Source organism: Diadema antillarum, unplaced genomic scaffold (assembly GCF_040938485.1).
Source record: "Diadema antillarum isolate AM-2024a unplaced genomic scaffold, OU_Dant_1.0 seq00001321_RagTag, whole genome shotgun sequence".
NCBI classification, from domain to species: domain Eukaryota; kingdom Metazoa; phylum Echinodermata; class Echinoidea; order Diadematoida; family Diadematidae; genus Diadema; species Diadema antillarum.
In genome coordinates this window covers 987,563-1,002,924 of record NW_027272092.1, presented here as the reverse complement: position 1 = coordinate 1,002,924, position 15,362 = coordinate 987,563, and the positions used below count along the sequence as shown (strand labels likewise).

Below are 15,362 nucleotides of genomic sequence, written 5' to 3'. Positions count from 1 at the left end.
TCTGTATCCCTACAGATATTACTGTATTTTGTAGGACCATGATCATGCATAAGACCATAGTTCAGACTTTTCATGAGATGAAGCATCAGTACCGGTTGGCTAATCTGTTAATGTTTTGTAATCAATTCAAATCAAGTATTAAAAGAACCAATACACAGATTTTAAAATCTGAGATAGTACTGTATGTTCTTTCATATAGCTATAGAAACAGGCAATGACTTGGCTCAAGGATGCTTACAACTTCTAAATGCAGAAGATGTTCACTGTAGTGCTGACAATTAAAAAATGGCAAGGAGAATATCTTTGTTCACAAAGTTCCAATTCATTGTGCAAAATTCATATGCTTGGATGCCACAACCCTTGCAGTAGTACACTGTATGTACCTTAAACATGAGAATACAAAGTTTACACTTTTCCCCAGGACTGTACTTCTGTATAGTATACATCCTATTCTGAAGTTAAAACCATGGACTTAAGAAAACATGTTATGTTACTTGTTTATAGTATATAATTGGTATATAATTGTTGTAGTAATATAATAAAAGAGACATAAATTGTTATTCTTGACAGGAAATGCCTTTGAGTAGTGAATGACACATTTCATATAAGACTACAGTATCTAGGCCTACTGGAAGCAGTCTGAGAAGAAAAAAAAAAGATGTTTGAAGAAATGACCTCCATTCTTATTGATGCTTTTCATATGAAAGTAAAAGACTACGGTACATGGGACACTTCATCATGATTATGTAGGTCTACGTTTAACACTTGTACAATGAAACATTATAGATTTTAATTGGTCTCACAAATTTGTATTTAATGTTCAATTGCTGGTTATATACTGCAGAAAGGATAACTACAAATTGTAGTATGACCACTAAAAAACTTGCAACAGTAAGTGAATCATGCTATTCAAAGACTGAATACTTTCATTGTACCTTATTATTACGGTACCCTACAACATACAACAAGATATATACGTGTATCTTTCTTTGTGCAATAATCATTACTTCCACTATACTGTCACTGTACATAAAATTGTACATTGTATCTATGTGTAAAACATTTCAATGCTTTTAATTCAGATAAAAAACTCAGTCTGCTTTGATTAGGAGTTTAATTTTTTTTTTTCAATATGTCGACCCTTATGTAGGCCCCATACTCAGTACAGACTGTAATGTAGGGCCTACATCCAAGCTGAACATCTATTACAATGTGTATTTCATTCTAAAGATTAAACCAATTTGAGTTTTTTTGAGATGAAGTAAAGTCCAGATCTAGATACACAGTCCATTTCCTCTACATGAAACTCTAGATGTCCACACAATTCATTTCTACACTGATTTCAATCCTTCAGCAATAATACACATCACTGCCATTGGTTCTACTAGCATTTTGTAGCTACAGTGTATGTCATTTTTACGGTACATTATAGCGCCACATATTCACAGTACTGGTTGAGGCGAAGAATCAGCTTGTAACGTTTTGCGAGGTACATTGTATTTAGAAAGCACTCTATGAAATGTTAAAGAGCATACAATTCTAAGGGGAATCAAAAGTTTATTTGTTGAAATGACTGAGGTACCTTTGTATCTAAAAACAAGGAAAAACGAGCAGATCCTTTGTATACGGAGGGGATCCGTGAAGCCAGACGCAGTCTCCGCGGAACATTCCCCGACGGACAGATACAGACCGATCTCTCGGTAAAATCCTAATTAAAGTTTGGCCTGTCAATTTTATTACGATCGCTTTTTAGGATATCTCAGACATTTCACGGCCAATTTTCATCAAATAAACATTATTATGAATCCTTCTTGAAATTAGACACTCTTTCATATTCTACACAAGATTCCTCATTATCTCACCAGAAAATGTTATAAACCTGAATCCTCACCTCAACCAGTACTTTGGCCTTGTAAATGTAAAGTTGTACAATGTAGCTTTGCCTTTATTGTTTTGCATGCCACTCTGCTTTCATCCTCTATTCAGGTCTATCTAGTGACATAAAGTCAATTACCATTGGTTGGTACTAGCTATTATCTATCTACTTGAATCAATTTCTGAAAATACTGCACAATGGCGGGGCAGAGTCAGAGATACAATTGTAACAGTTAGATCCATCTCTCGAGTAACAATAGAGAGCTCTTGACCTAGTTGACTCCTAAAGATCTGGTCGTCGGGGATATGTTCTTATACGGAGGAGAGCTGATAAAGTCAAAAATTGATAAAAGACTCCTCCTGACAGGCGGATTTTTCTGTCTACGCTAGAGCAAGCTCGAGTGGATCCCGTGGGGGTGGACTGGACACAGCAGTAAGCTGTTTACATACACACTCATGCATGGCATCATGCACTAGCACACTAGCAACTCTGATCACCAGTCGCACTTAAGTCCTTCTTCACTTAAAAGGGTGTGTACAGTTCTGGTCGAGGTGAGGATTTAGCTTTTAACATTTTGCGAGATATTCAGAAACCACTCCATGAGATGTCAAAGAGCAGGCAATTCCATACCATGGGGTATCAAAAGTTTATTTGATGAAAATCGGTTTTGAAGTGGCCGAGATATCCAAAACAACATGAAACAAAGAGATCTTAATAAAGTTGTGGCCTGTCGCCTTTTATTATTATCACTTTTTTGGATATCTCAGCCATTTGAAAACCAATTTTCATTAAATAAACATTGAATCCTTCTTAAAATCACATGCTCTTTCATATTTCATAAAAGGTTTCTCATTATCTCACTTAGGAATGTAAAAAACATGAATCCCCACCTCAACCAGTATGGAGGTGTATCCTATTACCGAACGATTTTTATTTAATTTCTCCAGACGGGCAACATTATGCTTCAAGTTAGCTAAAGATCTCCCAGAAGATAATTAAAATTCTGATAAATTTAGCTGTATCAGTATTATTTGAAAACTAAGCCACGCACTTTACTAAATCTGTATTTCAAATAACCCTTCCACAAAAACCGTGTCTTTTTACCGACGCAAATCGTATTGTATTTACCGAACATGCCCCCTCTGTATGGGGAAATTTAGGCATTGCATTTTCGGTCAATGTTATTAACGCAGAATAACAAACATCAACATTTCAGCGATTTTTACTAAAATTTTCTGTTTTTTTGCTGCAGTTTAGCAATTTTCTGCACCGGCCTCCCTTGGGAGATAACAGCGCGTGCGTAGTGCAATGGATGCGTGCGTATACGAGTTGTTTTAACGGGCTTCCATTGAAAATGTACGCGTTCGGTAATAGGATACTGTTCGGTAATAGGATACATGCCTATACTGTACAGCCCCTTCAAGAACGGCTTTGTGAAACACCCCCTGTAGTGTAACGTTACATTTATCCCAAATCATCGCTGTGGCCTCTGGGACACTGAATTATCAAGACAGTAGAATTAGCGAGAGAGTAAATTTACGGATTAATGAACAATTAAAGACACAGTGTTCACACAGATCTAAAGCTACACCAAGAAAAGCTATGGCTAGTTTAAGTTACTAGTCTAGTACGATGTAGATCTTTGCTTCATGCTGCTGCCCGAGCTGCCTAGCGCCTCTACTCAGTCAGTCTCACGTTCTCGCTCCTGCTGTTGTTTGCCAATGCGCTTGTGTCTGCCAGTCGGTACACATGTGCAGCGCACATTTCCTTGTTTACAGTCCGGGAACTTCGGCGACCAAAAAGCCAGGATGCTACTTGTAGATGCCAGGATGTTGCGAGCCCTCCGCCGCGAGAATACGAAATGCGTTGCCGTGTTCATCTCTTGAAAGCACCATGAACATTACAAATCCAAGGCAAATAAACCCTTTAGTCAATATACGTAGGTGGATTTTAAGCTCTCCGAACATCATTTAAAGTGTTTCTTACCTTTATATTCTTGTGAAAATTCTGTCAATGTGATCGGTACAGAAGTGGTCAGACGACAATTCAATATGGCTACAGTCAATAATGGGTGTGCTAAATGCGCACGCCCTCTGTCATGTTCCGTTTAGAATATACCACTGCTACGAGCACGGACTTATTGCGCTAAGAGTGTAAGTGACTATATCAAATACTGACATAGGGCCTAAATGCTATATGAGTGATTCAGAAGCAAGCACAATCAGACCAAATTGTGTTCCATACCGACCCTTCCCCCTCTCCCGCTCGCGTTTTTTTTTTAAGACGGCACAGATTGGGGCATGGCGCGTGTTAAACCTATGGGAAAAACGTTGGGTTAGGGTTTTTGGTTATGGTTATGGTTAGGGTTAGGGTTGGGGTTAGGGTTAGGGTTAGGGTTAGGGTTAGAGTTTGATGGTTAGGGTTAGGATTAGGATTAGGGTTAGGTTTAGGGATAGGGTCCCCGATAGATTTTTAGTTTCCCCAATCTGTGCCGTCTAAAAAAAACACGCCTCCCGCTCTTATTTCGGTTACAGCTCGTTATTCCGAAGGTTCCTTATTCCGAAGGCTCTTAAATAGTCCGAAGATTCGTTATTCGGTTCATTAGGCTACGGAATTCCGAATTTCATTTTCGGATTAACGAATCTCCGGTATAATGAACCTTCGAAATAATACCACAAATGTTCGGATTAACGAACCCTTTTTCATTTTCGGACTAACGAACCTCTAGGTATCGGGAATTTGTATGTTTCGGATTAACGAACCTTCGGAATAACGAACAGCACCCGTCCCCTTGTTTCTGACAGCCGCCTGTGTGTCTTCAACTTAAAAAAAAAATTGAAGCAAAATAAATAAAAAACAAACATAGCCTAAGTGCAACTCAGACACTTCTTTTTGTTTTTGTTTTGCTTTGTTTTGTTTTGTTTTTTGGTGGGGTATAGGCCCAATATCGTTACACAATAAAAACACTTTTTTTTTCAATCACTCTAGGCCCTAATTCAGTTTGTGTCTGTTTGTTTTTTAATCTTAAACGAATAACCGACATACCGTCTTATTTACTCTCCTGAATAAAAAAAATCCAGATATAATAGAATTCCACTCAAAATTTGCACCATATTTTATTGCATTTCAATTTTATCAACTATAGAAACGTCACTATAATGGTCGCTGGTATGCCCCAACTATATTGCACATGGTTCTCCCAATACGCGAAGAACGTCTGTGCAAATGCGAGACAACAGTTTCACATATAATTGGCCACAAAAAAAAGAACTGTTTTTTTTTTATTCCTTTACAGTATAGGTTTCAGTGCAGACGGATATCTAAATTGTGAGGGCAAGTTAAGTATTGGACATCATGGCCCACAATTCGTCAAATAATCATTAAGTGATAACATTATGCATTTTCATGACAACACTTTGAGCAGTATCAAAGTATATGGGCAAAATTTTGATATTTTGACATTTTCACTTGCAGAGGCCTATATACCCCGACATTATCTCAATGATCTTTCCCTACAGAATAGCTGTTGTGCAGTTTGAGTAGTAGCCTGTATGCCTAGCTTGATTAAGTTCATGTATTGAGTAAGAGTCCAAGATAATTATTATGGAGAAAAGTGTAATTTTGTCATCTATAACGATAATAATACAATTTTGGCATTTTAATCTGACCTGTGACCCTTGATCACAGTGACCCCATGACCCCAAATCACTAAAGAATTATTGTCAGGCCTATGCATCGAACTGCACTAAGTTTCATTAAGATGATTTGAGCCATTTCCGACTCATAATGGAAGGAAAAAAAGGGAAATTTTTATAGCATTTTCACTTGACTTATATAGTTGCCCTTTGACCCCATGACCCAAAATCTTCACTAGAGAATCTTTTCTTGATTTGGTAATACTTTCAGGCATTGCGTGGGGGAAATAGTGAAATTTAAAGAATTTGACCTTGACCTTTGACCTTGAGCATATGTGTACTCAAAATGTGATCGGCACAACTAAATTCTTTCATTAATACACACATTACGTTTTTATAAAGTTTTAGTAGGATACCTTAAACAGTTTTAGAGTCACGCGGTTCTCAAAATTGATTAGGCGATGTCCAAGGCGGACGGACAGACGGACAATCCGAAAACACAATGCCTCCAAGGACACTTCGTGGCGGGAAGCATTAGAAGCTATGTAAAAAGAGCTCTTTCGTTTGCGGATGGGGGATATGGATAGGGTCTATACCCCACCCTATACTAGTTGGCACCCCCCCCCCCCCAAAAAAAAAAAAAAAAAAAAAAATCCTGCGTATGTAGGCCTATAATGACCATTAATCTACCCCTCCGACTTGTTCCACTCCGCTCGATCGCTTTACTCCCTCAGAAAGGTCCACCACTAGAAGTGTCGATTAGACCACAGGGTTTGGGGCTGCAGCCTCCCCCCCCCCCCACCCCCCCCCCCCACCCACCCACCCACACACAAACACGTTTTGGGTCTGAAAGGGAAAAGCATCGGTCAAAAAAAGAGAACAACATAATATATATACATCAATGAGGACTGCAGTACATTTCGAGATTTAAGGTCACATCAAACGAATAATACATTCTGAACACATGAAGAAGAGCACCTCATGGTATAATCATATAAGAACCTAGTACAGAACAGAAACGTTTTGAAAGCTGTTTTATTTACTGAGGTGTCATATTCATAATCATAAGAATAACGCTTGTCTTTAAGACCATGCATGCATGGAGTGCAAAACGACTGAATCAAAGAGACAATAGCTACTGTGTGTGTCTGTGTGTTTTCTTTTTGGTTTTTTTTTTGTTTTTTTGAAGGGATGGATAGCTTTGGATGGGATGGGACCTCAGGTTTCTAACCTTTACATGATCACTTTTTTTGAAGGTAATGAGAAACTTCTTAATGAAAATATGAAAGAGTATATAATTCTAAGATGTATTCAAAGTTCATTTGATGATGAAAATTGGTTTGGAAATGGATGGTTGAGATATGCAAAACGAAGTGATCCTTGGAAAATGAGAGGTAGGACCCACCTTTTATTAGGATCGCTTTGTTTGTTTGCTTGCTTTTTGGACATTTCAGTAATTCCAGTTTAAAATCAATTTTCATCAAATAAAATTTGAATTCCTCGTATAGAGCTGTATACTCAACATTTCATAAAGTGGTTTCTAAGGATATTGCAATAAAAAAATAATAAAATGAGCTGAATCCTCATCTCAGTCAATATACCATCCTTTTAATCAAATTTCTGTTCCACATTCCCAAATTTATAGTCGTTGCTTTATGGTCTTGATCAATAATATCTTAATTGTTCATGTGTATCGTTATCAAAAGCTGTCGCTATTTTGGTAACATTTCGAGGCAGTAAACAGGGCATAGTGTCCAAAAATAAGCGAAATTTGCTATCAGGATGGTTATAATTATGCACTATACTATAATGTGACAAGGTAACTGTTCGGACGGTGTTTGCAAAGACAATGACAAAAGACCGTGCCAGATTTCATAGGTTTGCCAATATCCGGTGTGTGAATTGCGCAATCGAACGACTCACACCTGAAAAAAACTTGTCAATATAGGAACGAAACAAAACAAAAATGACAAAAAATAACTCCCCTGTTAACAAAGCATAGGGCATGCAACGTCAACAGAGAAAGATAAAATGGGAAAGAGACGTGGTCGGAGACGTGGTAAAAAGCGCAAAATTCACGAGGTGGGACCCGAAACTGACGTGAGAGAGCCGCAGCCTTCAGAATTTAAACATTTTGGTGGATTCAAGTTCATCAAGTCCCTCAACAGCAGGGCACCACTATAAGTAACACGATATCCGTGCTTGGAACGTTTAGCAACACACGTACTGCTGACGATCGGGCTGCAGCTGGTACGTGTTCTGTTGATACAGAAAAAGGGGGAGAAGGAGGAGGAGGAGGAGGAGGAGGAGGAGGAAGTTTCGTCACTCAGGGAAACGACAAGAAGGCTGTTGTGATACTCCAGCAAAGCGCGTTCTCTGCAGCATCCGATGGTCTCAAGAAATTGATGACGTCACCAATACAATGCTCATCCGTACTATGCAAAATGATGTTTACGGAACCTACCAATGCTACCCGAGCACGACGCATCCAGGTAAAGAATATCGAGACGCATGATTATTATTATTTTTTTTTTGTCTGTATATTACTTCCGTATGTGTAGGCCTACAAGCCTAAATTTATAGAAATTTGTGAAGCCATGCATAATAATTGCAGTTCATTATTTTGGTCTGTCGTGATCATGTGGAAAAGTCACTGGCTGTAAAAAGGTCATTGGTTTTTGTAGACAAAAAAACAAAACAAAACACAAAACAAAACAAAACAATAAAACAGGTCCGATTACCATTCTACAGTGACGGATCCAGGGAGGACCGCATCGGGCGCACACCCCCCCCCCCTTTATTTTTTATTTTTTAAAACAAAAGAAATAAAAGGAAACACATGAGGGGAGGGGTGCGCGCGCCCTAGTAGGGCAGATATGTAGCAAAAATTGGTCGAAATGCTCACATCCGGCGGAAAGTATGAAATTTTGCATATAGGGGTATTTTGGGGCGCTGATTTCAAATATTGCCGGATCCAAGAGATCTGACCACGGGGTCGGCCGCCATTTTGAATTCCAATATGGCCGCCATCACAAAACAAATTCAAAGATCCCTATCTTCAGTTCTGAATGACCTGTGGCACCAAAATTTGGTACACATGAGCGTTTTGACACATTGCATTTGATGACAGATTGATTTGGAGTGTCTGACAAACATCAAATGACCGCCATTTTGAATTCCAATATGGCCGCCTCGACGAAATATTCAAAATCCCTATCTCGATTTCTAAGTGGTGAGTGACCCTGAAATTAGGCGTAAACAAGTATTTTAACATACTGAGTTAAAATATTAACTGATGTGATGCGTCTGACAAACGCAATGCCTGCTACTTTGAATTCCAATGTGGCTACGAAGACAAACATCACGACTAACAATAACATTCACGGGCATGTCAAAAAGTGCAGCAAAAAGGAAGCATAATGCATCTTTCACTGACGTCACAATGTAAATACAGCAGCGCGCACTCTATCAGTGACAAACGCGCGCTCAATCAGGTAGCCTAATTTACAAACCCGAGATAGAGATTTTCAACACTCCAACATGGCAAATATGTATACAAATTCAAATTGGCTGCCGTGCAGCTTGTCGGACATATCAAATAAGTCTGTTATTGAAGTCATCATAACACCATGCTTTTATATATCAAATTCCAATGGCTAATGTCATTCAGAACTGAAGATAGGGATCTTTGACGGCGGCCATATTGGAATTCAAAATGGCGGCCGACCCCGTGGCCAGATCTCTTGGATCCGGCAATTTTTGAAATCAGCGCCTCAAAATACCCCTATATGCAAAATTTCATACTTTCCGCCGGATGTGAGCATCTTTTTCACATATCTGTCCCACTACCCCCTTTCATTTTGTAAACGCGCCCCTCTTTACGGAATTCTTGGATCCGTCCCTATTCTAGGGGCCGCCTCGGCATATTCAGGTTTTGATCTTCTCCATTGCTCTCCTGTGGATAGTGACAATAGTGACTTCGACGTTCAGCAGCACTTTCTACTTATTTCATTAGTATATTATAGTATTTATTTTTACACGCAAGTACTCTTATGAATAATGTTTCATAACAGACTTTTAGAGTGGGATCGAAGAGCTGGTTCGATGAAAAAAATGGACAACTTGCAGCTATGGTTTTGGCTGGGATGGGGGGGGGGGGGACCCCCACCCCCTCCACCACCACCACCACCACCACCGTAGATCTGCCACTGTGAAGGAGAAATATGCGCTCAACATCAATATTATTTGTGGCTCTTTTTGTTAGGTGCAAAGATCGTGATCATCTGTCCTGCCACCGAGCTTCACGTTGAGAGGTATGGCTCCTGTTATGGCGTTCAAGATACACGCTTGGTTGTCGAAACGTGCCGCCACTACAAGAACATCGTTCTTCCATGCCTCTCAGAAAATCAGTTACAGGTTCAGGTACACGTTGTATAATACAGATAGCGCGCAGGTCCACCCGTGCGTTCTTCTTAGGTACTGTATGTATGGAATACGATGATTTCATGATACGGAAATAAGACAAACAAACAAAACACCTTTCCGTGCTCTCCTAAGGGCGCTTCATGAAAAATACATGTACAAAACTTAACAAATAAGCACATACCTGGTTAGGAACGCAATTTTCCTTTTTATATAGATTGCAGTTATATCCCTCAATATGAGAGAAACAAATACGTTTGGATTTGAATGTTTCTATGATATAAATGACAGCTGACGTATTTCATATCAGTATAGTTTATTCCAAAGTTTTTAAATAAATTGATCTTCAAGTGTATTCTTTTTAATGTCTTGCATATTAACATTTCCTTTTGTGAATAATAGTTTGTAATTTGCGTAACAAATTTGCATCCACTAACGTTTTATCTATTTCTTCGTCTATATGCCTTATACATCCAGTTCATGTATAATTCATAGAAACGCATGTTATTCAATTAGTATATCTATTCTGCATCACGCATGTAGGAGGTGGAAAAAGTGAACATAGCCTATGAAACGCATGAAAGGCAAAACGTGAAAATGCTACCCTTTCCTCCCCCACCCCCTCCACCAGAAATGATTCACTCTCTCACTCTGTTTATACATGTCTAATAATAACTTCCGGATTTTCAATATTACAGAACTCAAATAAGGAAAAAGATAGAACAAAAGCAACAAAGAAATATTGGGGAAAACACACGACACACAAAAATTTAATGTTAGACAAAATATTCTGTATAATTTTCCGATAATAATTACCCCCCCCCCCCCCCCCCACACACACACCTATTGATTGGATTTACAATTTAACATCCTCGGTAAAAAGGGTCGAAGTCGATCGAATTGTCTTCGACGGGACGATAAGACTGGCTTTTCTACAAAAAGATTCTAAATAAGGATGTAGATAGAACAAAAGCAACAAAAAAGTATTAGCGAAAACACACACACACAGTTTGTCATGACACATCAAAATTTGGTGTTAGATAAAAATTATATTCTAATTTTCCCATTATTATAATAATGCCCCTCCACCTCATTTAGTGGATTTACAACATCCTCGAGAAAAAGGCAGAAGTCGATCGAATCGTCTTCGACGATCAGGACGAAAAGACTGGCTTCGTCATGCTGCCCGATATGAAGTCACACAGGAAAGGGGAGGGGAAATTCTCCCTCATCGCCATCGTCTACCGACGCGACATCCGCTGCCTCCGTGACTTGGACAAGTCGCATCTTCCACTCTTGACTAACATCATGAAGAAAGGCATGGTAAGGAGCCTTTGATGTAATATCGACTTATTTTGTGACCTTTGTGTACTCGTACATATTAACAGTCTAGGCTCTATTCTGATCTATTTCCAAGGTGTTGTGTGTATGATGTGTTAATGTATGTCATCATTATAGCATTATTGTTGTTGTTATCTTAAATCATGATCCTTTTTCTTCCTTTAGCCGTTTAGTCTTATTTCACGCATTCACTGCTTACTACAAATTCTGCACATGCAGTCAATCTAATATCGTGTATAAATTATATAACCAAATAGTAATGTGATCAAGTAAATAGATAAATGAATAGACAATAAAAATGATGATGATGATGACAATACAAATAGTATAATAATGATAATGATAATAATTATAATAGTGTTAAAATGTTCCTTTCAGCCCGTCTTTGAGAGAAGGAGGTCAGAAAAATCGAGAAGAGACTTATATCGCTCCTGCTTTCGTCTGGATCGAAAAACTTCGCAAAATCTTCCGCTCGAGTTTGCATTTCTCTCGCTCTGGCTAGCAGAGACTCCAAATCATCCGCTTTCGACGAGAGATCTCCCGCCGAAAAAGCCCATTTTTGCAGAATATCCCGTTCTCCCGCTTGAGATTTCATTTCTCCCGCTTGAAATGATTTCTTACTTAATTTTATTGTATGTTGAAAAATAAGCCTTAAATAGCGCGAGAGAGCATCTAGAAGTAGAACCCTAGACCGCAAGGGACTTTGCGCTCGTGATGTGCGCTTTGCGCACATCAAGTTGGAGACTCCCGTTTGCTAGGGGTTTCAGGCGGGAGAATCTCCAGATCAGAAGGTGCTTGGGGTTGGAGTCTCTGGGCTAGGCCTATACATTATGTGCCTCGTGAGCTCCCGCATGCTATATTGTGCGTATATAAACTGTTAAGCCTTTTTGTCATATATGCCTATGGTAAAAGAAACATAGAAGAAGATACATAGCTGGAGATTGCACCAGCTAGAGAGCATACTGCATCATTATAGGCACCTTCTTTGACTTGATAGTTTCTGATCAAAACTATCATGGCCAGAGGTGACTCCAAAATATGTAGTAGGCCTACTTTCTCCTGATATGAGGGGCGCAGCCCCGATGAAGTGAATAATATTTTCAGGCACGGATCGAGGCCTGTAGTTTAAACGAAAAACTCGATCAGGCAGTATTGTTTTATATTGTGGATCCAAAACTATTCAAACAGAAGAAGTGAAAATGTAAGGCAAGTAGTCGTGTGGTGGACGCGATGTTGTGGCGGGATCATTATTATAATTACCGTACGAAGCAACGAACGATGTCAGAATTGCTTTGTTAATACATGTAGTATTATGTCACAGTTGTTTTTATTGTTACATTTCACAAAGTGACGGTACGAAGCAGTGCGCGATGTCTCAATCGCTGTGCTGTGATAGCTCGTGGAGACATTTTATTGACTGATAATAATGTTTGATTATTATGGTCTGATTTTATGGCAGTTGTCTGGGGCAAGTTATTTTTCAATAGGGTCCCATTTTCCTCTTCTTTTTTTTTTCCTTTTTAAAACAACGCCTGTGGTGTCACAATAGTTTTGGTAGAAATTATACATTTCACGAGTGACAGTAGGCCTATATATACGAAGCAGCAAGCGCTGTCAGAATTGCTTGGAATGTCACAGTTGCATGCTTTGCGACATTATTTCATAAACATGACATAAAATTATGTAGTGTGCCCCCCCCCCCCCCCCCCCACAAAAAAAGGTACAATCGAATTTCTGCATTAATAACTTTCAAAACAGCTTACTTATAAAAATAATCTATTTCCGGGTATGAAATCATAACTTGTGACATACATCTTGTAGAAAATCTCAATCAATTTGGTTCAGTGGTCACAGAGAAACAATGTGAATCTCCGTTATGCATTTGTGAGTCATTTTTTTTTCTAAGTTTAGCACTGGGATGCTCTTGGCATCCACATGAAGTAAAATATTTTGCTCACAAATGACAGGGCAACAAGCTAATAAATCTAAATTCTGTGCATAACATTATATAAACATGTAAATATATAAAAAGGCTTAATATAAATATTGTTTTATGATCATCTTGATAAAAAAAATAGAAAAAAGAGAAGACAGAAAGCACACAATCAAAAAAGAGCTTAATCAAATCTTTTATGAGTTAAAAGTTTGATTTCTTTCTTTAATCATTCATTTATACACCCTACCAACGGTTGCAAAAAAATCCGTAATTTTCTTCTTGACGTATTCATTACTCGTGATGTTAAGTTGAAAATGAATAGAAACAAGCAGTCCCTTTTTTTTAATGAACAACTTTGCATTTGTAAGGTGCGAACACACATGAACAATGCGTCTCTTGATTACGAAACTTGGAGGGAAGGGCTCGGACTTTTGACATGCACTACAAAGATCCTCTTTTATCCGTGACCATTGACGCAAATTGAATGGGGGCCTTCTGCAAGATAAAGTTACAGTTTCATACCGTTAAATTTCATTGTGATCAAATAACTAAGTTATAATTGCAGAAAGTCCGATTGTTGGGTTTTGTTTTTTTTTTTGACATTCGGTATACATTGCTCGGAAATGTCGTCATACAAAGCGACGTCATTTTGCAAACAGAAAGATATGGAGTGTTATAAGCATGCGAACATTCTGAAGTAGCTTGAAATACCTGTAATCACGTGAAGCTCTTGCAACCAATATCCAATCACCGAAGAATAAATTTTTGATCCAAAATATTTTAGCCATATGACCCCGCCCGGCTGTAAAGGAGATGTCACGCCTCGCGCTCGTGATGAATGCGCTTCGCGCACATGGTTCGCATGTTTCCGTAATCAGAGTCTCCCGTTTACTAAGGTAAGGCGTCCCGTGTCCCGCGAGATTAATCTCCCGTTGAAGATCGTAGATGCTTGGTGTGAAGCCCTGGGGTGTGATGAAGTCTCTGCTAGAGGAGTAATGCGGTCAGGTGACCAGAAAGTTGCCTTAAAACTTCTGGACTCTGCCTTTAATACAGATAACGCAATCCTCGAGAGCGGCAATTTTCTTTCGTTGTACAACCTATCTAAGTTTATAAAGATATGTGGATAATAATATTGTTAGAAGTGAATTTTCATTTAGTTGTATATAACAAGAGTTTTGTTTTGTGTTCATCATAACGGGAGTGCACTACTGTACGTAGATTGCCGGTTGTGAAGTGTGAACTGTGATTAACAAATTAACTTTTTTTTCCTTTGAATCTTCTTTTGTGTAGAGACATATCTAGATATAATCTAACTATACATAGCCCAGTCGCTGTATAGCGACAGGGTTCGCACAGCGTATTAACAGCGTCTGGTCGGGCTTTGACCTTGAGGTGAACTTCATATATGGTAAAATGTGAAACTTTGTATGACCCCTCTTCCCTCAAAGTTTGATTGCAAATGAAGCCCAGCGAGTAAAGAGTTATTGAAGTTTTTGTAGCGTTACGGACACAATGACGGACAGACGGATGACGGACGGACAGACGCCACAGGCGATCTCTAATTAGTCTCCCCTCCCCTCTGGTGGGCTCGACAAAAATCCCTGCCTGGCAACTTTTTGTTGGTTTTGTGATGCAAGGTCACATATAAAATAATTTCAAATTTGTTCTGGTACAGTGTGAGGTGTGTGTAGTAGAGTAGCTCTGGTATTCACTGTTCACATGCATTCACTGCCAGACGCAATCCCTCCAGAAAATTCACCGTTCATCCCATTTTTCTGCTCATTTACACCCTTTAAGTGTACCTTTTGCACTCTATCCATGTCAACAGAACTGCATCAGAGACAAGTTTTGCGTCCCCCTCGACATGCAGAATGTCTTCTTCCACTATCCCCCAACCTACTACCACCTCCACGTTCACTTTGAAAGTGCTGGGCCGCAGGAGGGCACAACAAAGGGGTCCTTGATGAAACGGGCACACCCTCTAGCGTCGGTCATCAGGAACATCGAGAAATGGCCGTCGTACTACCAGGACTGTGCCCTGCCTTACCCACTCCGAGTGGACGATGCACTACTGGCAAGATTTGAGGAAGAAGAGATGACCAGCGATGCAGAGATGACCAGTGATGCAAAACGGAGGAAGCTGACGGCATGA

The 15,362-nt window shown here is 39.2% G+C and overlaps 1 protein-coding gene across 1 annotated transcript; it reads left to right on the top strand.

Annotated features, from left to right (window-relative positions):
- The first annotated feature begins 7,948 nt into the window (after positions 1-7,948).
- On the top strand, positions 7,949-15,362 carry LOC139708242 (m7GpppX diphosphatase-like). The gene is made up of 4 exons (XM_071620211.1): positions 7,949-8,003; positions 9,776-9,933; positions 11,032-11,256; positions 15,039-15,362. Exons 1-4 carry the CDS (start codon positions 7,949-7,951, stop codon positions 15,360-15,362), a joined length of 762 nt encoding a protein of 253 aa, XP_071476312.1.

What these genes read in the sequence shown, in the direction of transcription:
- LOC139708242 (XM_071620211.1), top strand. Translation starts at nt 7,949, where the DNA reads ATGCAAAATGATGTTTACGGAACCTACCAATGCTACCCGAGCACGACG. An exon ending in CCCGAGCACGACGCATCCAG is followed by an intron (nt 8,004 to 9,775) that starts GTAAAGAATATC and finishes TCTTTTTGTTAG; the next exon opens with GTGCAAAGATCGTGATCATC. An exon ending in AAAATCAGTTACAGGTTCAG is followed by an intron (nt 9,934 to 11,031) that starts GTACACGTTGTA and finishes CACCTCATTTAG; the next exon opens with TGGATTTACAACATCCTCGA.